This window comes from Netta rufina (assembly GCF_964035555.1).
Source record: "Netta rufina genome assembly, chromosome: W".
NCBI classification, from domain to species: domain Eukaryota; kingdom Metazoa; phylum Chordata; class Aves; order Anseriformes; family Anatidae; genus Netta; species Netta rufina.
In genome coordinates this window covers 16,762,616-16,783,943 of record NC_140139.1, presented here as the reverse complement: position 1 = coordinate 16,783,943, position 21,328 = coordinate 16,762,616, and the positions used below count along the sequence as shown (strand labels likewise).

The window sequence follows — 21,328 nt, the reverse complement described above, 5'->3', positions numbered from 1 at the left end:
GAACCCCAGGGAACGCTCCACAAGGACTGCTTGATGCCATCTTTACTAGATTCTTCTCCTCTCTGAGCATATAATAGATATTTAACATTAGGCTTGATCAGACTTGCAACTTGAAAAACCTACTATTCAATTATTACTATGGAAGCTATGAAAACAATTAACAGAATCACAGAATGGTTGAGGTTGGAAGGGGCCCTCTGGAGGTCATCTGATCCAAGCCCCCTGCTCAAGCAGGGACACCTAGAGCAGGTTGCCCAGGACCACAGGCCTAGGACCACAGGCCCAGGACCACAGGCTCTGGGCAACCTGTTCCACTGCTCCATCACCCACACAGTAAAAAAGAAAAAGAAAAAAGTGCTTCCTGATGTTGAGATGGATCCTCTTGTGTTTCCATTTGTGCCCATTGCCTCTCGTCCTGTCACTGGGCACCACTGAAAAGAGCCTGGCTCCATCCTCTTCGCATCCTACCTTCAGGCATTTATAGACATTGATGAGATACCCCTGGGCCTTCTCTTCTCCAGGCTAAACAGTCCCAGCTCTCTCAGCCTCTCCTCATAGGAGAGATGTTTCAGTCCCTTAATCATTTTTGTGGCCCCTTTGTTGGACTCTCTCCAGTAGATCCAGGTCTCTCTTGTACTGGGGAGCCCAGAGCTGGACACAAAACTCCAGGTGTGGCCTCACCAAATCCGAGTAGAGGGGAAGGATCACCTCCCTCCACCTGCTGGCAGTACTTTGCCTAATGAATGCATCCCAGGATATCATTAGCCTTCTTTGCTGCAAGGACACATTGCTGGCTCATGCTCGACTTGGTGACCCCCAGGACCCCCATAGACTTTTCTGCAAGGTTGCTTTACAGCTGGGTGGCCCCCAGCATGTACCGGTGCCTGGGGTTGTTCCTTTCCATGTGCAGGACTTTGTACTTCCCCTTGTTGAACTGCATGAGGTTCCTCTCTGCCCATTTCTCCAGTCTGTCCAGGTCCCTCTGGATGGCAGCAAGACCCTCTGGTGTATCCACCGTGCCCCTCTATTTTGTGTCATCTGCAAACTTGCTGAGGGTACACTCTGCTCCATCATCCAGATCATTAATGAAAATGTTGAACAGGACTGAGTCCAGTATTGACCCCTGCAGTACACCCCTAGTTACTACTGGCCTCCAACTAGACTTTGTGCCGCCGACCACCACCCTCTGGGCCCAGCCATTCAGACAGTTTTCAAACCACCTCGCTGTTTGTCCATCCAGCAATGGCCACTTTAACAGCTTGTCTATGGGGATCTTATGGGAGACAGTGTCAAAGGCCTTACTAAGTCCAGGTGGACTATATCCACTGCTCTCCCCTCATCCATCAGGCTGGTCATATCATTATAGAAACTTATCAGGTTGGTCAAGCATGACTTCCTCTTGGTGAATCCATGCTGGCTCCTCCTGATGATTTTCTTGTCCTTCATATACCTGGAAATGGTTTCCAGGATTAGCTGCTCCATTACCTTCCCAGGCATCAAGGTGGGGCTGACTGGCCTGTAGTTCCCAGGGTCCTCCTTCTTGCCCTTTTTGAAGATGAGTGACATTTGCTTTCCTTTAGTCTTCAGGCACTTCTCCCAGTCACCATGATCAAGCAAAGATTATCAAGAGTGGCCTTGCAAGGACATCTGCCAGCTCCCTCAGTACTTGTGGCCCCATCAGGGCCCATGGACTTATGAATGTCCAGTTTGCTTAAGTATTCCTTGACCTGATCATCTCCCACCATGGATCCATCTTCCTTCCTCCAGCCTTTTCCCCAGGTCTCTGGGACCTGGGATTCCTGAGGGCCAGCCTTGATGGTAAAGACCAAGGCAAAGAAGGCATTCAGTACCTCAGCCTTTTCCCTGTCCCGTGTAACCAGGTTCCCCATCTTGTTCAGCAATGGGCCCACATTTTCCCTAGCCTTCCTTTTGTCACTAATGTACTTATAGAAGCCCTTCTTATTGTCCTTGACATCTATGGACAGATTCAATTCCATCTTGGCTTTGGCATTCGTAACCTCATCCCTGGATGCTCAGACAATGTTTCTGCATTCTTCCCAGGTTACCCATCCTTGCTTCCACTCTCTGTATGATTCCTTTTTGTGTTTTAGTTTGGCCAGGAGCTCCTTGATCTTTCATTCTTGCCTCCCAGCATTTTTGCCTGATTTCTTGCTTATTGGAATGTACTGATCTTGTGTTATGTCTTCCTAACCTCTTTTTACAACATTTTTCCCCCTGCATTTGGAATTTTATGTGGAGTAAGTTTTAATTACATTAAGTCTGTATTACTGCTGCTAGTATGCTTCATCTGTAAACAAGCTCATTTCTGTGAGAAGAGCCAAGAAAGGAAGATCTAGACCCTTCATCTGGACCCAACCAGATTAAGGGTCTAGATCTAGCAAGAGAGTGACAATAACAAAGAACAGCACAAACAGTAACATCTAAGCATACAGAATACAAGAAGCCTTATTCAAAAGGCTTTTAACACAGCAGTGATACTTTGCATTTGAGTAAGTGGCTGGAGTAAAGATACAATGGCATTTAGGACAGTATGGGAGAAGGAAGGTGAGAGGGAAGAGAGTGCAAGCTCTATAGCATATCAGAAACTCTAGAAATTAGGTATAACCCATGAAGAAAGGCAGTTTTGAAGTGTGAGGGGGGGGCCAAATTTTCTATGATTTGAACCCTAATTTTCAGACTAAAAAAACACTTAAGTAGGATACTGCATCCTATCAGCTAATGAAAATGAGACCCCTATCATAATTCATAAAATTTTAGAAATTCATATCCAAGCACATTACTGAAATTTTAGATGCACTTTGTAGCCATTCCACCATCCATTGTATTGTATTGAGACTAATTATACAGGAATACCTGAAATCACCATCTCAGTGCTTCAGCCTTCCCAATACCATCCTTTAGGGTTCAGCCTACTGGTTAGATGCCCTATCCAGTCCACTTTCTCTGCCTCACTATAAACAGTTTATACCTATCATGTAATCAATAAACTGTACAAATAGTAGTTTAACAGCATGGTATGCAGTTGCGTAATATGGAGCTATCTTCCACGTATTTTTTTTTATTTTTTCATTAGTTATGCAAGTTCTTCTATGCTTTATTTTATAAAGTTTACAAAAGAAACATACACATATGAGTATGAAAAACAAGATGACTCCCTGGTATTTTTAAACTTATTGTTTACAATCACAGGTGACCTACAGCTGAGAACAACTGACATTTATATTACACAATGTACTCCACCATCTTCCTGGAGCCTGGATCAGGGATATCACCAGGATACTCCCCAACCTGCTGCGCTCCACAGACTACTACCCACTGCTGATCTTCCAGATAGGTGGAGAGGAAGATGCATCCCGTAGTCTGACGGGAATGAAGAAAGATTTCAAGGCCTTGGGACAGTTGGTGAAAGAGTCTGGGGAACAAGTCATTTCCTCCTTCTGATCTGGGGTGATGACATGAGACGGAATAGAAGGATCTGGTCCATAAATGATTTGCTGTATGACTGGTGCTATAGGCAGGGCTTTGGGTTCTTTGATAATGGCTGGTTTTATAAGACACCAGGCCTGACAGTAATACGTGGGAAAGGTTTATCTCACAGGGGGCAAAAGGGTTCTGGGACAGGAATTAGCAGGGCTCATTTGGAAAGCTTTAAACTAAATCCATAAGGGGATGGGGTTGTACCTGGGCTTGCAATGGTGGGGCAGCACTCTAGCAGTGAGGAAGACCGGGAGGCCTCCCACTCCCCTAGGGTGAAATCGGCGTGCTCAGCTCGCTCCCCGAAGTGCCTCTACACCAATGCACGTGGCATGGGGAATAAGTAGGAGGAATTAGAAATCCATGTTCAGTCAGGAGACTATGATCTCATGGCAATTACAGAGACATGGTGGGACAGCTCAAGTGACTGGAATGTGGTCACGGATGGGTATGTCCTTCTCAGAAAAGACAGGCCAGCAAGGCAAGGTGGCGGAGTTGCTCTTTACGTGAGAGAGCAACTACATTGTATTGAGTACTGTTTGGGGCAGATGAGGAGCAAGTTGAGAGTCTGTGGGTGAGAATTAAGGGGCAGGCTGGCATGGGGGATACTGTTGTGGGTGTCTATTACAGGCCACCAGATCAAGATGAGGAAGTTGATGAGGCCTTCTACAGGCAGCTGATAGCAGCCTTGCGATAACAGGCCCTGGTTATTGTGGGGGATTTCAACTACCCTGACATTTGCTGGAAGGCCTACTCAGCCAGCCATCCGCAATCCAGGAGGTTCCTTCAGTGTATTGATGATAACTTCCTGATGCAAATGGTGGATGTGCCAACTAGGAGAGGAGCGCTGCTGGATCTTGTCCTCACTAACAAAGAGGGGCTGGTTGAAACGGTGAAGGCAGCCTTGGTTGCAGTGACCATGAGATGGTGGAGTTTAGGATCTCGTGTGGCAGGAACAGAATACCGAGCAGAATCACAACTTCAGTAGGGTCAACTTTGGCCTTTTCAAGCATTTGCTAGGGGAAATCCCATGGGACAAGGTACTTGAAGGAAAAGGAGCCCAAGATAGCTGGTTAGCTTTCAATGACTGCTTCTTCTGAGCTCAAGAACAGAGCATCCCAACAGGTAGGAAGTCAGGAAAAAGAGCCAGGAGACCTGCATGGTTAAACAGGGAATTGCTGGGCAAACTCAAGTGGAAGAGGAGAGTCTACAGATCATGGAAGGAGGGGCTGGCCACTTGGGAGGAATATAAGGCTGTTGTCAGAGGATATAGGGAAGCAACTAGGAAAGCTAAGGCCTCTTTAGAATTAAACCTTGCAAGAGGGGTCAGGGACAACAGAAAAGGCTTCTTCAAATACACTGTAGATAAAACTAACAGTAGAGGCAATGTAGGCCCACTGATGAATTAGGTGGGTGCCCTGGTGACAAAAGATAAAGAGAAAGCAGAGTTACTGAATGCCTTCTTTGCCTCTGTCTTTAATGCCAGAGGCTGTCCTGAGGAGCCCCGTACCCCTGAGTCCCCAGAGGAAGTCAGAATAAAGGAGTTTGCCTTGGTTGATGAGGGCTGGGTTAAGTACTGATTAAGAAATCTGGACATCCATAAGTCCATGGGTCCTAATGGGATGTGCCCGCAGGTGCTGAGGGAGCTGGCGGAAGTCATTGCTAGGCCACTCTCCATCATCTTTGGTAAGTCGTGGGGAACGGGAGAGGTGCCTGAGGATTGGAGGAAAGCAAATGTCACTCTGGTCTTCAAAAAGGGCAAGAAGAAGGACCTGAGTAACTATAGACCGGTCAGCCTCACCTCCATCCCTAGTAAGGTGATGGAACAACTTATCCTTGGCATTGTCTCTATTCATATCAAGGATAAAAGGATCATTAGGGGCAGTCAACATAGCTTCACCAAAGGGAAGTTGTGCTTGACCAACCTGATAGCCTTTTATGAGGATATAACCAGGTGGATAGATGATGGAAAGGCAGTGCACATGGTCTATCTTGATTTCAGTAAAGCCTTTGACACCGTCTCCCACAGCATCCTTGCAGCTAAACTGAGGAAGTGTGGTCTGGACGATCGGGTAGTGAGGTGGACTGTAAACTGGCTGAAGAGAAGAAGCCAGAGGGTTGTGGTCAATGGGATGGAGTCGAGTTGGAGGCCTGTATCTAGTGGAGTCCCTCAAGGGTCAGTACTGGGACCGGTGTTCAATACATTCATCAATGACTTGGATGAGGGAATGGAGTGCACCATCAGCGAGTTCACTGACGACACTAAACTGGGAGGAGTGGATAACATGCTGGAAGGCTGTGCTGCCACCCAGTGGGACCTCGACAGGCTGGAGAATTGGGCGGGGAAAAATTTAATGAAATATAACAAGGGCAGGTGTAGAGTCCTGCATCTGGGCAAGAACAACTCCAGACACCAGTATAAGTTGGGGACTGCCCTGCTGGACAGCAGTGAAGGGGAAAGGGACCTGGGGGTCCTGGTGGACAGCGGGATGACCATGAGCCAGCACTGTGCCCTTGTGGCCAAGAAGGCCAATGGCATCCTGGGGTGTATCAGAAGGGGTGTGGTTAGTAGTTCGAGAGAGGTTCTCCCCCCCCTTCTACTCTGCCCTGGTGAGACCGCATCTGGAATATTGCATCCAGTTCTGGGCCCCTCAGTTCAAGAAGGACAGGGAACTGCTTGAGAGAGTCCATCTCAGAGCCACAAGGATGATTAATGGAGTGGAGCATCTCCCTTATGAGGAAAGGCTGAGGTAGCTGCGTCTCTCTAGCTTGGAGGAGACTGAGGGGTGACCTTATTAATGTTTATAAATATGTAAAGGGTGAGTGTCAGGAGGACGGAGCCAGGCTCTTCTCAGTGACATCTAATGACAGGACAAGGGGCAATGGGTGCAAGCTGGAACATAAGAGGTTCCGCTTAAATATGAGACAAAACTTTTTTACAGTGAGGGTGACAGAACACTGGAACAGGCTGCCCAGGGGGGTTGTGGAGTCTCCTTCTCTGAAGACACTCAAAACCTGCCTAGACGTGTTCCTGTGTGACATGATTTAGGTGTTCCTGCTCTGGCAGGGGGATTGGACTAGATGATCTTTCAAGGTCCCTTCCAATCCCTAACATTCTGTGATCTTAAGAACACTGATTTAAAAAAAATACCTCCTTTTCGGCCAATTCGACTATCCATAAACTTCTCTATAGTTTCAAATTCATCTTCTTCAGGCTGCAGGACATCTTCTCCACAAACTTCCAGCAAGTCATCAGAATCTGTCTTAGCTTCTTCAGCTTCTTTGTAACTAACATTGACTGTTGCCTGGCGACGAGATCCTCTCTTGTCATAATCGTCATCATCATCATCTGATGAATCAAGCTGCCTCTTTTTCTGTCCTGCATTCTTTTTACCATTTTTTGGCTTAATTCTTGAAAACAGTAAAATAGAACAGTGGGGTTTCAACATGTACAACCACAAGCCTTCTGTATTTGTTTCTTAATACATATATTTCATGACTGCTCAGTTACACCACTTTCAGATACAGTACAGAGGCATTCAACACAAAACACTGGTATGATAACATCTTTTGTAGCTTAGTCTTCAGTTTCTGTAATATGTATTAATGTTTTCATTTGCCTATACAGTAGTACAATACTCAATTTCTAATTTGAAATAGTACTAGAGTATCCAAAATGTGAGACTTCTTACCTCCTTGGAGGTTTCTGGCTTTTGACCTTGTTTTTTGGCTCATAGTCAGATTCACTCTCTTCACAACTGCTTTTCTCTCTATCTTCCTCTGATTCAGAATCAGAACCAGTTCCCGATACTGACCCTGACCCAGACATTTGCCAGTCTTCACTGTACATATTGAAAGACAAAACAGTAACTCGCATTAGTTTTGTTTTCTTTTATAATCAGGTATTCACCACGGGTTTGCTGCTTTAATTTCAACATTCTCCATAGAAATAAAAATGTTATAATCATTATTTCAGCAGAAAGAACAGAAAATTATCATGAATGGACAACAGATGGGTAAAAATGCATAATGGTTTCAAAGGGAATTGTTTTCTATTATCAAGATGTAAATTAAAAAAATAAAATAAAATCTGGATTTCTGTATAAATTACAGCTTTAAGAAATGAATTAACTTGACATAAAAAAAAAGTACTTAACAAGACTTTAGCTGAAAAGATATATGTTTACTGGAACTTACCTATGCTCAAATCATAAACTCCCTTAAAATTATATTTTGTAGAGTCCAAAATTCTCTGATAACTATGTTCACTGTGCCTCATGTGAGAAATCAGCAACTTTGACACAGGAACCAAAAATAATGCAGAATCAGATGTGAGAAACACAGAAAGACTTGAACCAAGGCAATCTGAAAGGCACTGGCTCCCAAAAGCCTTCACTGAGCTCCCAGATCAATACTTCACACCCATACAAGATATGAGTAAGCCACTTGTGACTTCCAGTGGCAGTATCTCTGTGCCGCTGCTTAGCTGAGATGATCCATTTGCAACAAGAAAGAAGCACCCGCTGATCAACAGTATCTTACCTCAGTTTCCTGAAATGCCTAAAAGACAATGCAGTCATTCGTCATAGCCAACACGGGTTTATGAGGGAAAAGTCCTGCTTAACTAACTTAATTTCCTTTTATGACAGGTTACCCATCTAGTTGACCAAAGGAAGCCATTAGATGTAATCTTTTTGGATTTCAGAAAAACTTTCAATACTGTTTCTCACAGTATCCTTCTGGACAAAATGTCCAACATACAGCTAGATAAATACATATTACGATGGGTGAACAATTGGCTGACGGGTCAGGCTCAAAGGTTTATAGTAAATGGGATTATATCAGGCTGGTGGCCAGTCACTAGTGGGGTTCCACAGGACTCCATTTTAGGGACAGTTCTCTTCAATGTTTTCATAAATGACCTGGACGCAGGACTCAAATGTATACTAAATAAATTTGCGGATGATACTGATTAAGGAGGTATTGGGGAGGCATTGGGGAGGCAAGGACAATCCCCAGACATGGACTGTATATCTCGAAACAAGACACTGAAACTCATGATAAGGAAGCGGCAGACGGACAGAGAAACAAACGTAAGGACTATAAATCTCAAAACTGGACATTGGAATTCATTATAAAGATACAACAAATGGAAGAATTGGCAACAACCAGCTCTCGCAATTAAGAAACCTGCCAATTCAGCAGATTCCTGACCAAAGGTGAAAAGTACATTGTGAGAAGGACTCGGGGTCTTCCTCCCAAAGACCCCTGCCCACGTCCCAAAGACCCCTGCCCACAATTCTTGGAAGGCTCTACGCAGGCGCAAGGTGCCAAAAGGCTAATTAGCATAAGAAGCGAGGGAAGGCGGGGATAGGTAATGCATATGTATAGGTGCTTGTAGAATATTGATAGATTGATTGTATAAATTCAAGACTGCTTTCCGCTTTAGGTATGCACGATAGGTGGAGAGATCCCCCGTGCATCCAGCGCTGCAATAAAGAATATACCACTTAAAGGAATTACGGCTTCGATCTTTGAATCAATCTGGCACCCCAGATGGGACGACCTCTCTGCCGGACCGCAGGACCCGCTGGGGACAGGACTCCCTAGGGTACCCCCGGGATTTCCCGGAGGGACTCCTCGACTCACCGGATCACTGCGGAGGCAGACAAGGACCCCATCATTGTAAGTGAGTATATTCTTTATTCTGGTTTGGTTTTCTGGTAGACAGGTCATCTGGGACTGTCCAGTAAGTCGGAAGGTGACTTCTGCGGGACAGTATTTGGTATATACTTTGTGGTTAGTACCACAAGTATATCTGGGGACCTTGGGGTCCATCTGTATCTGGAACTGTCTGTAAGTCAGAAGGTGATCTTCTGCGAGGCAGTGTTTGGTATATACTTTGTGGTAAGCACCATAAGTATATTTGGGGACCTTAAGGAAAGAGCTCGCTTTAAGGTCCATCTGGAATTGTGTTGTCTATTTCGGTTTTCTGACTCATGGAGTATGGTATTTAACTCTGGTTATTGTTACTGCGATTTTGGCTATTTTCCTGGTGGTAATAGTAGGTTCGTGGCATTGTTATAAGAAAGATATCGTTACGGTGTTACACAGTTCGGTTTTCTGACTTATCGCATGTGGAATTTGACTCTGACTATTGTTATTGTGATTTTGGCAATATTGCTGGTAATAGTAGTTTTGTGACATCGCTACTGAAAGATATTGCGTGCCCGTATTTTTGTGAGTGATACGTTTTGTGATACGCTTTTGTAAGTAACATGTGTATTCTGAAAGTGTAAACTGGAAAATGGGGGGGCAAACAAGCAGTGAAATTTTAAAGAAAAGTGTGTTAGGATGTGTTTTAAGTCACTGGGAAGGATATTGGAGGATCTGCCGGTGGAAGTGTGAACAGGAAAACATTGATAAAATATCGTAATCAGTGGTGGCCACTTTATAAGCTGGAATGTGGAGAAAAGTGGCCCCTAAATGGAACTTTAAACTATAATATTTTGCTACAGTTAATGTTGTTTTTTGAGAAGCAGAACAGGATGAAATGTTGTATACTGATGTTTCAGCATCTTGGTGGGAAAAGGTACGGAATTAAGTTGGCCCCTGACTGAGCCTTTGATGATGGCATTAGAGAAGTACAGGCTGGAGAAAGATAAAGGAAGTGTTAAAAGGGTTGTTGAAAGTGTTAAAGGTGTTTGAAGTTGAATGAGCAGGGAAAGAGGATGTAGGAATGTTAATAGTTCTGCCTCTGCCCGAGGCAGAGATCTTAAAATCACGGGTGTTAGCCCTTTAGGGCAAAGGGACCATGATGGGTCCGAGAGAGTTGTCACAGAAACAGAAAAGCAGTTAACTCTTAAAACAACCTGAGTTCATGTGCGAGCTCAGATTGCCGATGGGACCGTTCAGGGAACTGTGGACAATTGCATTCCCCTGACCGACCCCCGCTAAGACCCTAATCATCCTGAAAATTATGAACGGTTAAGTAAATACTAAAACCTGGATGAATTGGGAATTGAGAATATGCTTCCAACAAGGTCTAAAAGAAACCCCTATGGAATTTTTAGACCAACTCTGAAATGTAATGAAAATAAATAAATAAATAAATAAAACAAAACGGTTTGGACCTGGCTTCGGAGGACAAATTGACTAGCCTTTTCCTAGGGTAATAGACCCCTGATTTCAACAGGAATAATGGGGACCTGGGGAATCTACCCTAGTGGATCCTCCGCTGGTTATAATGAAGCTAGAAGAGGAATGGAAGTGAAATTTCTTATTGATATGGGGCAACGTATTCAGTTCTAAATCAAGCATTAATGCCTTCACAGAATTATTTTGTTAGGGTAAAAGGTGTGTTGTGGTTTAACCCGGCCGGCAGCTAAACACCACGCAGCTGTTCGCTCACCCTCCCCCTCCCTCTCTGGGACGGGGGAGAGAAATGGAAAGTGAAGCCCGTGAGTTGAGATAAAGACAGTTTAATAAGACAAAATAATAATAATAATAACAATAATAATAATACAATGATGATAATAGTACCACTACTAATAATGTGTACAAACAAGTGATGCACAATGCAATTGCTCACCACCCGCTGACCGATGCCCAGCCTAACCCCGAGCAGTCCGGCCCCCTCCCCCCGGCTAGCCACCCCTATATATTGTTTAGCCTGACGTCAGATGGTATGGAATACCCCTTTGGCTAGTTTGGGTCACCTGTCCTGGGTCTGTCCCCTCCCAGCTCTTGCTGCACCCCCAGCCTGCCTGTTGGCAGGACAGGGCAGAAGGCTGAGATGTCCTTGGCTTGGTATAAGCACTGCTCTGCAACTATTAAAACATCGGGGTGTTATCAGCACTCTTCTCATCCTAAGCCAAAACATAGCATTCTACCAGCTACTAGGAAGAAAATTAACTCTGTTCTAACTGAAACCAGGACAAGGTGTAACCGAAAAGGCTTATTTTTGTGAACCTTTGAAGTACAAGTTAGGGAAACAATGGGGCATACACAGATTTTTATATATGCCTAGCTCCTCATGGGCACTCTTAGGTAGAGATTTATTAGAGCAAGTAGGAGCAGGAATTGTCTTTGAAAAAGGGAAAATGGAATTAAGTATAGGAGAAGAACAACTAACAAATGTGTTAAGCTTGGCACTAATACAAACTGACCCTAAAAGTGAAATACCTTTAGAGATCACAGATCAAGTATGTCCAGGAGTTTAGGCTACTGAAACCCCTGAAAGAGCTAAAAATGTGACCTTAATAATTATTAAATTAAAGCCAGGACAGAAACCCGTTAAGGTTAAGTAATATCCTTTGAGGATAGAAGATAGGAAAGGAATTAAAGAGATAATTAATAAATTTTTACAGTATGGATTATTGATTGAATGCGAATCAGAATACAATGCACCCATATTGCCAATTAAAAAGGCAGTTTAAAAAGCTATAGGCTAGTTCAGGATTTGAGGGCCATAAATAAAATCACTGAGGATATACATCCAGTAGTGGCAAACCCTTATACTTTGCTGACTAAATTAAAGAATAGTCAAGTCTGGTTTACCGTACTGGATTTAAAAGACGCCTTCTTCTGCCTAGGCTTAGCCACAGAAAGCCAAAACCTATTCGCCTTTGAATGGGAAAATCCCGATTCAGGCAGAAAGACGCAGCTTACGTAGACATTACTACCTCAAGGATTCAAGAATAGCCCCACTATTTTTGGAAACCAATTAGCAAGGAAACTCGAAACATGGATGCCTCCGGACACTGAAGGTGCTTTGTTACAATATGTACATGATCTCTTAATAGCTACTGAGACTAAAGGGAGTTGTATTCAATGGACTATAAGTCGTCTTAATTTTCTGGGTTTAAATGGATATCAAGTCTCTTGACAGAAAGTCCAGCTGGCTCAACAAAGTGTGACCTATCTGGGATTTGAAATTTCGGAAGGACAACGAGAACTAGGAACTGAACATAAGGAAGTCATTTGCCAGACTCCAGAACCTCAAATGGTAAAGGAGCTACAAACCTTTTTAGGAATGACAGGTTGGTGTCGCCTTTGGATTTATAATTATGGACTATTGGTAAAGCCTCTATGTGAATTGATAAAGATTAACCAGTCAAAGTTAGTCTGGACTGGAGAAGCACAAAAAGTCTTTAAACAACTTAAACAAGAATTGATGATTTTGAAATATCAAGCAATATTGGTAGAACAGGACAACGTGGAAATTGTGATAACTAATATTGTGAATCTAGCCTCTTTTCTTAGTGATGCTCCGGCACAACCTGTGATTCACGATTGTTTAGAAACTATAGAGACTGTGTATTCCAGCCGACCAGACCTTAAGGAGGAGCCCATGGAAGATGCGGAAGAAACTTGGTTCACGGATGGGAGCAGTTTTGTTATGCAAAGACAACGTAAAGCTGGATATGCTATAACAACTACTCAGCAGGTAATCGAGTCTAAGCCTTTACCCCCTGGAACATCAGCTCAAAAGGCGGAGATAGTTGCTCTCACGAGAGCATTGGAACTGGCAGCAGGAAAAAGGGTAAATATTTGGACAGATTCTAAATATACATTCGGCGTGGTACATGCTCATGGAGCAATTTGGAAAGAACATGGATTGCTGACCGCTCAGTGAAAACACAAAGTATGCTGAAGAAATTTTAAAATTGTTAGAGGCTGTAAAACAACCAGAAAAGGTAGCTATCATGCATTGTCAGGGACACCAAAAGGGGAACACCGATTTTGAAATTGGAAATCGATTGGCAGAGGCTAAGCAGGCAGCTGAAATAACTGAGGTGAAGGCATTGTCTTTGATACCAGACGGTAAAATCCAAACTATATCCAAATTATACAAAAGAAGACTTAAAATTAATTGAAGATTTGAAAGGTAAAATGAAACCAGATGGATGAGTATATTTAAAAGATAACCACATAGTAATACCCTCTAGTTTGACATGGCCCATAGTTCTTACAGAACACAATAAAACGCATTGGGGAGCTGGCACACTGCATAAGAGCCTGAGTCAGACATTAGTGGGACGATATGATAAAACAAGTAACTCAACAATGTAGCAGTTGCTTACACAATAACCCCAATACCAAGAATAGAATAAAATTTGGAATAATCGGTAAAGGAAATTATTCGGGGCAACAGTGGCAAATTGATTTTTCAGAACTCCCTAGAAAAGGGGGGTATCATTATTTACTGGTTCTGACTGACACGTTTTCAGATGCTTTGGGATTCTAGTAGCAATGTCTTCTGATAGAGTTTTCACATTTTGTGCACAAGTGGTAGAACAGATAAGTAAGATTCTAAAGATAGATTGGCAACTGCATACTCCTTATAGACCACAGGCAAGTGGACAGGTAGAAAAATGAACCATTTAATTGAACAATAAATAGCTAAAATTGGATAAGAAGCTAATTTGTCATGGACTCAATCCCTCCCTTTAGCATTACTTGGAATTAGAGTCAAACCTAGAATAAAAGGGAATTTGAGTCCCTTCAAAATCTTATATGGAAGGCCGTAGCAATTTCTATTTAGTGGAGAGGACCTAATGCAGTTAGGATCAGAATATTTATATGCTTATATAACTGAACTTCAGAAACAATTAAATAAAGTACATAAATTTGTTTTAGGGACCAGGGCTAGAGGGTTGGATCAACCAATCCACCCCTTTAAGCTCGGGGATTATATATATATAAAGACTTTTTCAGGACAACCCCTACAGGAAAAATGGAAGGAAAGTGGACGGAACCATACCAAATATTACTGACAACACATACCGCCATTAAGATTAAGAAGCAAGCAGCTTGGATCCACAATTCAAGGGTGAAGAAGGTCCCGGCGAGGATATAGACCACCACTCCAATTGGACCAACAAAATTACGGTTTTCCAGATCCTAATGATTGCAGGGGTGCGGTTCTCGGATTCGGGGTGGGCAACTTGGGATGAGAACTTACACCTGACCTTAATACAAACAATTTCTCAAGTAACTAATAAGACGAACTGTTGGGTATGCACCCATCTGCCACAGCATGGGAATAAGGGTGTATCGTTAATCGGGATTCCCTTGCCTGCAAATTTATCTTGGACTAATTTGTGGGAAAACACATCTTGGGGTCGAAAATATTAAGAAGTTTTGGAACTAGAAGTGAGTAGCTTCATGCCGTTAGAATCCTATTATGTATGTGTACAAAGGTGTAACCCGCCTAAGGGTATAGGAAAACAGCATTGTATAAATACGGATACTACTTATGTGGGAAATCAGACATCTTGTAATTGAACAATTGATATTAGTACGACTAGCGGCTGGGCAAATTCAACCAGCTGGACGGTTCCAGAAGGAAAAGGGTGGTATTGGCTATGCAATGATACAGCCCGTAAGGTCTTGCCTGAGAATTGGAAGGGAACTTGCACTCTTGGAGCGGTAGTCCCCAATATGACAGTACATGATGTAGTGCCTCGAGGTTACTTGAGAAATCATATCCGGAGAATCAGATGAAAAATTAACAATACATTGGTAGAGAGACACACCGCTTTTCATAGTTTTGTTTGATGGTTTATCCCATGGTTAGGAGTGAGTGAATTGGAAAAGGCAATAGTTAATATTTCTGCAATTATAGAGAAGTTAGAAAACAAAACTCTGGATGCTATAAAGGCTCAACAAGAAGAGATATCTAGTTTATCACAGGTAGTATTACAAAATCGGATGGCCCTAGACTTGTCACTGGCCGCTCAAGGGGGAGTCTGTACAGTAATAAACACAAGTTGTTGTGTGTATGTAGATCAGAGTGGAAGGATCTCTACCGACCTGGAAGAAATATGGAAGCAGACAAGGGTCCTACATGATATCAGTAAAGATGATCTTTCGTGGAGTTTTAGTGAAATATGGAATAAGTTAACCTCCTGGTTGCCCAATTTTCAATGGTTGAAACAAGTGTTCATTGCTCTAATCGCATTAGTAGTATTAGGAATATTTGTGTGCATGTTGTTTAGATGCCTGCTTTGTTGTGTTACTGTAAATAATGAAAGTATCTGATGCAAAAGAATTTGCATGGGAAAAGAAAAGGGGGGATTGATTAAGGAGGTATTGGGGAGGCATTGGGGAGGCAAGGACAATCCCCAGACATGGACTGTATATCTCGAAACAAGACACTGAAACTCATGATAAGGAAGCGGCAGACGGACAGAGAAACAAACGTAAGGACTATAAATCTCAAAACTGGACATTGGAATTCATTATAAAGATACAACAAACGGAAGAATTGGCAACAACCAGCTCTCGCAATTAAGAAACCTGCCAATTCAGCAGATTCCTGACCAAAGGTGAAAAGTACACTGTGAGGAGGACTCGGGGTCTTCCTCCCAAAGACCCCTGCCCACGTCCCAAAGACCCCTGCCCACAATTCTTGGAAGGCTCTACGCAGGCGCAAGGTGCCAAAAGGCTAATTAGCATAAGAAGCGAGGGAAGGCGGGGATAGGTAATGCATATGTATAGGTGCTTGTAGAATATTGATAGGTTGATTGTATAAATTCAAGACTGCTTTCCGCTTTAGGTATGCACGATAGGCGGAGAGATCCCCCGTGCATCCAGCGCTGCAATAAAGAATATATCACTTAAAGGAATTACGGCTTCGATCATTGAATCAATACTAAATCAGGAGAGGCTGTTGACTCCCTTGAGGGTAGAGAGGCCTTGTATAGAGATCTTGACAAATTAGAGGGCTGAGAAATTTCGTATGAAATTCAACAAGAGCAACCTGGGACAATTCAACTTGCACCTGGGACAGGGCAACCCTTGATATATGCACAAATTGCAGGATGAGAGGCAGGAGAGCAGCCCCACAGAAAGAGATCCAGAGGTTCTGGTTGATAGCAAGTTGAATATGAGTCAGCAGTGTGCCCTGGCAACCAAAAGGGCCAATCATATCCTGGGGTGCATCAAGCATGGCAGAGCTAGCCATTTGGAGGAAGTGTTTGTCCCGTTCTACTCTGTACTGATATGGCCTTACCTTGAGTACCATGTGCAGTTTTGGGCACCACAATAAAAGAAAGATATGAAACTATTAGAGAGTGTCCAAAGAGGGGCTACAAAGATGGTGAAGGCTCTAGAGGACAGGACGTATGAGGAGCAGCTGAGGTCACTTGGTTTGTTCAGCCTAGGGAAGAGGAGACTGAGGGGTGACCTCATCACAGTCTACAGCCTCCTCACAAGGCAGAGCAGAGGGAGGCACTAATCTGTTCTCTCTGGTGAACACTGGGAGCATAAAGCTGCATCAGGGACATTCAGGTTGGATATTAGGAAATGGTTCTTCACTGAGAGGGTGGCTGGGCACTGGAATGGGTGCCCCAAAGAAGTAGTCATGGCACCAAGCCTGCTAGAGGTCAAGAAGCATTTGGACAACACTGTCAGACGTGTGGTTTGATTTCTGGGTAGTCTTGTGTGGAGCCAGGAGTTGGACTCGATGATCCTTGCGGGTCCCTTCCAACTCGGGCTGTTCTATGACTCCAAGTTTACAAAGGCAAATGTAATATTAATAGCTTGGGGAAGGGAGAGCCTGGCATGCATTCTTGAAAGGTTGCTAAATCTTTATGCTACCATCTATTATCACGTTAAGGGGTCTTTGACCAAGATGCTGTATGGGGTTTACGTGGCAAGGGTTTGGTAGCAGGGGGGCTGCAGGGGTGGCCTCTGTGAGAAGAATCCAGAAGCTGCCCCATGTTAGGTAAGAGACAATTTCAGCCACCTGAAAAAGGGACCTGCTGCTGGCCAGAGCTGAGCCAATGAGCAACATTGGTTGTGCTTCTGTGAGAGCATAATTTTAAAAGGGAAAACAAACAAACAAAACCCCTGCTGTGCAACAGCAGCTGGGAGAGAGGTGTAAGAAACAACCCTGCAGACACCAAGGTCAGTGAAGAAGAAGGGGGAGGAGGTGCTCCAGGCGCCAGAGCAGAGGTTCCCCTGCAGCCTGTGGTGACGACCATGGTGGAGCAGGCTGTCCCTCTGCAGCCCATGGTGTACCATGGTGGAACAGATTTCCACTCTGCAGCCTGTGGAGGAGCCCACATTGGAGCAGGTGTATCTGGCCTGAAGGAGGCTGCAGCCCATGGAAAGCCTATGCAGGAGCAGAGTCCAGGCCAGAGCTACCGCCCATGGGGGACCCAGGTTGGAGCAGTTTGCTCCTGAGAGATGGACCCCATGGTATGGACCCATACTGTAGCAGTTCTTGAAGAGCTGCTGCCTGTGGGAAGCCCAAATAGGATTAGTTCGGGAAGTACTGCATCCCATGGAAGGGACCCCATGTTGGAGACACAGGAAGAGAGCGACTGTGAAAGTGAGGCAGAGATGAAGCATTATGGACTGACTGCAACCCCCATTCCCTGTTCCCCTGTGCGGCTCAGGGGGAGGACATAGAACAAGGTGGATGGGGAGGTGGAAAGGTGTTTTCATTTTGCTTTTAGTTTCTCAGTGTTCTAGTCTGCTAGTGATAGACAATAAATTATATTAATCTCCCTATGATGAGTCTGTTTTGCCCGTAACAATAATTGGCAAGCAACCTCCCTGTCCTTATCTCAACCCTTGAGCCATTTCCATCATACTTTCCCTTTGAGAAGAGGGAGAGAACGGTTGTGGGGGAGTTCAGCTGCCCAGCGGGGTAAAACCACCACATATGCTCATGTCCTTCAAGAAGTAGAATATTACTCAAAGGCTTCTTCATTAAATTTACGATTACAAAACCTAAGATTCAGTACTTCAACCCTTCTTTCACTTGAATATGCACTGGTCCTAGAAATTACAGTTTTATTGTGGTCGATACATATGTGTATCTTGGAAATGCTATGAAAACATCCATCTCCATGAAATATTTTTTCCGTAAGCAGTAAATTAAGAAACATGCAAACAACATCCCTCCAAAGCAAAACAAAAAAAAACAAGAACCAAAACAAACAACCCCCCCCCAACCTCATGCAACTCCACAATCTGTATTTTTTGGAGAATCTCCATATTTTACTGGATGCAGGGGAAAACATGACTACAAATGATAAGGAAAAGGCTGAGGTTCTTTACATCTGTCTTTACTAGTCTGAACACTTATCCCCAGGGTACTCAGCCTCCTGACCTGGAAGTCTGGGACAGGGAGCAGAAGAAACCTCCCACAACCCAGGTGGAAACAGTTAGAGTCCTGCTGCTCCACCTGGACTGTCACAAGTCCATGGGGCCAGATGGGATCCACCTAAGGGTGCTGAGGGAGCTGGTGGATGTGATTGCTGGGCCGCGCTCCATCATCTATCAGGAGTCATGGTCATCTGGAGAGGTCCCAGATGACTGGAGACTTACTATTGTGACACCCATCTATAAGAAAGGTCCATAAGGAGGACCCAGGGAACTACAGGCCTGTCAGCCTGACCTCGGTGCCAGGAAAGGTGATGGAGCAGGTCATCTTGAGTGCAATCACACAGCATCTGCGGGACAATGGGGGAATCAGGCCCAGTCAGCATGGGATCGTGAAAAGCAAGTCCTGCTTGACCAACCTCATCTCCTTCTATGAGTGGGTGACCAGCCTAGTGGATGAGGGAAAGGCTGCTGACATGAAACAATGAGAAGAACTCATTGAGAGCAGCCCTACAGAGAAGGACTTGGGGGTTCTGGTGGACAAAATCTTGACATGAGCCAGCAGCGCACGCTTGCAGCCCTGAAGGCCAACTACATCCTGGGCTGCATCAGCAGAGGGGCGGCCAGAAGGTTGAGGGAGGTGATTTTCCCCCTCTATTCTGCCCTTCTGAGGCCTCAAAACAAAAACAAAAGGTCCTGGAACACAAGTCCTAAGAGGAGTGGCTGAGGGAACTGGGGTTGTTTAGTCTGGAGAAGAGGAGGCTCAGGGGAGACCTTATTGCTCTCTACAACTACCTGAAAGGAAGTTGTGGGGAGCTGGGGGTCAGCCTCTTCTCCCAGATAACCAGCAATTGGACTAGAGGGAATGGCCTCAAGTTGTGCCAGGGGAGGTGGACATTTCCTATCAGGAAGAATAGTTAGGTATTAGAATGGGTTGCCCTTTCCTATCAGGAAGAATAGTTAGGTATTAGAATGGGTTGCCCAGGGAGGTGGTGGAGTCACCATCCCTGGGGGTGTTTAAGGAAAGGTTGGATGTGGTGCTTAGAGACATGGTTTAGCGGGTGATATTGGTGGTAAGGGGATGGTTGGGACCAGATGATCTTGGAGGTCTTTTCCAACCTTAATGATTCTATGATATGGACAATATATAAAACACCATACTCTATGGTTTGATCCTGTACTAAGTTAAATAGATAAATCTGATCTGCATGTCATAAAACAGCTGCAAACATACTTGTTCAAAACAGTCTGAAATGAAAATTGAAGCACTGGACATATGAGATTATTTGGTTACTAGTTTCTAAACTTAATATATATTTCCTATAACAAAGTATGTTTTTAGGTGTTGTCCTGGTTTCAGTTAGAACAGAATTAATTTTCAGAATTAATTTGTGTAATCACATTCTTAAATAACAGTGGACTATAAAAACTAATTCATCACTATAGAAGTACCATCTTGCATAGCAAGCTTTTTTTTATTTTTATTTTTTTAACTATCATTTCTTGAAGAATTCATATTGACAACCCTGAATATTGAGATGATTCATTAACTGGAGAAGAAGAGAGAATGATTCAATTTCTATATACTGTTCATTAACAGATACACCCACCCTTCCAAGGTCATTATGTTTATTCTCCTCTCATTGTGGCAATGAGAAGGTATGATCTTTGTCATAAACTGTTTGATTTACAGCTTAAAACCATCTCAATTTCAATTAAAGTGTCTTGGGTAGTCAATAAAGCTAATTACTGTCAAACCTATAATAATTTTTGGAACTTTTAAAAGGCTTCAGCTCAAAAATATGCCACAAATATGACTGTTTTAAAAATAAAAATTGCTGGTGAATATTCTTCAACAAAACTTTAGGTAATGCAGTCTCTTTTGCTCAGAAATGAATAATGATATATATATGTTCCTTTGAGAGTATTTATTTTAAAATATTCTAAAACATCACTCAAAATCAAGAAGCACAAGATTATTTATTTCAAGTGCAGAGAAGTGAAGTCTGGATAATTACAAGCATATGTTGCCATAACAAAAAATGATGATATTTATGAAAAATAACTTACTCTCTATGTCTTTTCTTTTTGGTTTCACTGGATGAGTCACCTGCAGAATCTTCACTGCTTGATAAATCCTGCAGATGAAGTAAAAAAACATATATGATTCATTATCACAAAAAGAATGAAGTGTTTTTACTATTAAAAAGATAATTCAGCTCCTACTTTCAAACTGAAATCATATTCATGTCTTATCTTCTTCACACACACCCCCCAGTATACTCACTGATATTGAGTAAGATTGGGATTACTATTGATTCTGTATTTCTCCATCTATGAATATACTAGAACTCAAGAAGATACCACAAAAAAGTCTTAACAAATAATCAGTGTGTACATATAGTCAATGTTTAAACTGCTGGAAGTTAATAAATCAAGTTTTAAATTCTATCAAAAGCCTCAATAAAATTTCCTGCCCTTTTAGAGTTCTCTCACCTTTAAACATGACTAGGAAATTTTTCCGAATACTAGGTACGTTTCTTCTCTTTCTACTCCTAAACCAAAAAAAACTTAAAATTGTCTTTAAAATTATCTTAAAAAATCCTAAAACCAATCTAATGGGGAATAAGTTTACATCGTTTTTACAATGAAAAAGAATTTTCAGGAAGAGTACTTAGCAACAGCTCAACAGCTATAAATTAACATTTTAACT

At 43.2% G+C, this 21,328-nt stretch overlaps 1 protein-coding gene across 6 annotated transcripts in view; it reads right to left on the bottom strand.

Moving 5' to 3' along the window:
• The window catches only part of LOC311220762 (chromodomain-helicase-DNA-binding protein 1-like), a 92,588-nt gene that overhangs the window by 38,970 nt on the left and 32,290 nt on the right, over nt 1–21,328 (bottom strand). For all 6 annotated transcript variants that reach the window (XM_084304322.1, XM_084304319.1, XM_084304323.1 and 3 more), the window contains exons 4-6: nt 20,686–20,753; nt 7,188–7,337; nt 6,647–6,906 (exon numbers count right to left, since the gene is read on the bottom strand). In XM_084304322.1, coding sequence (XP_084160448.1) covers nt 6,647–6,906; nt 7,188–7,337; nt 20,686–20,753 — 478 coding nt within the window. The remainder of the gene's footprint in view (nt 1–6,646; nt 6,907–7,187; nt 7,338–20,685; nt 20,754–21,328) is intronic.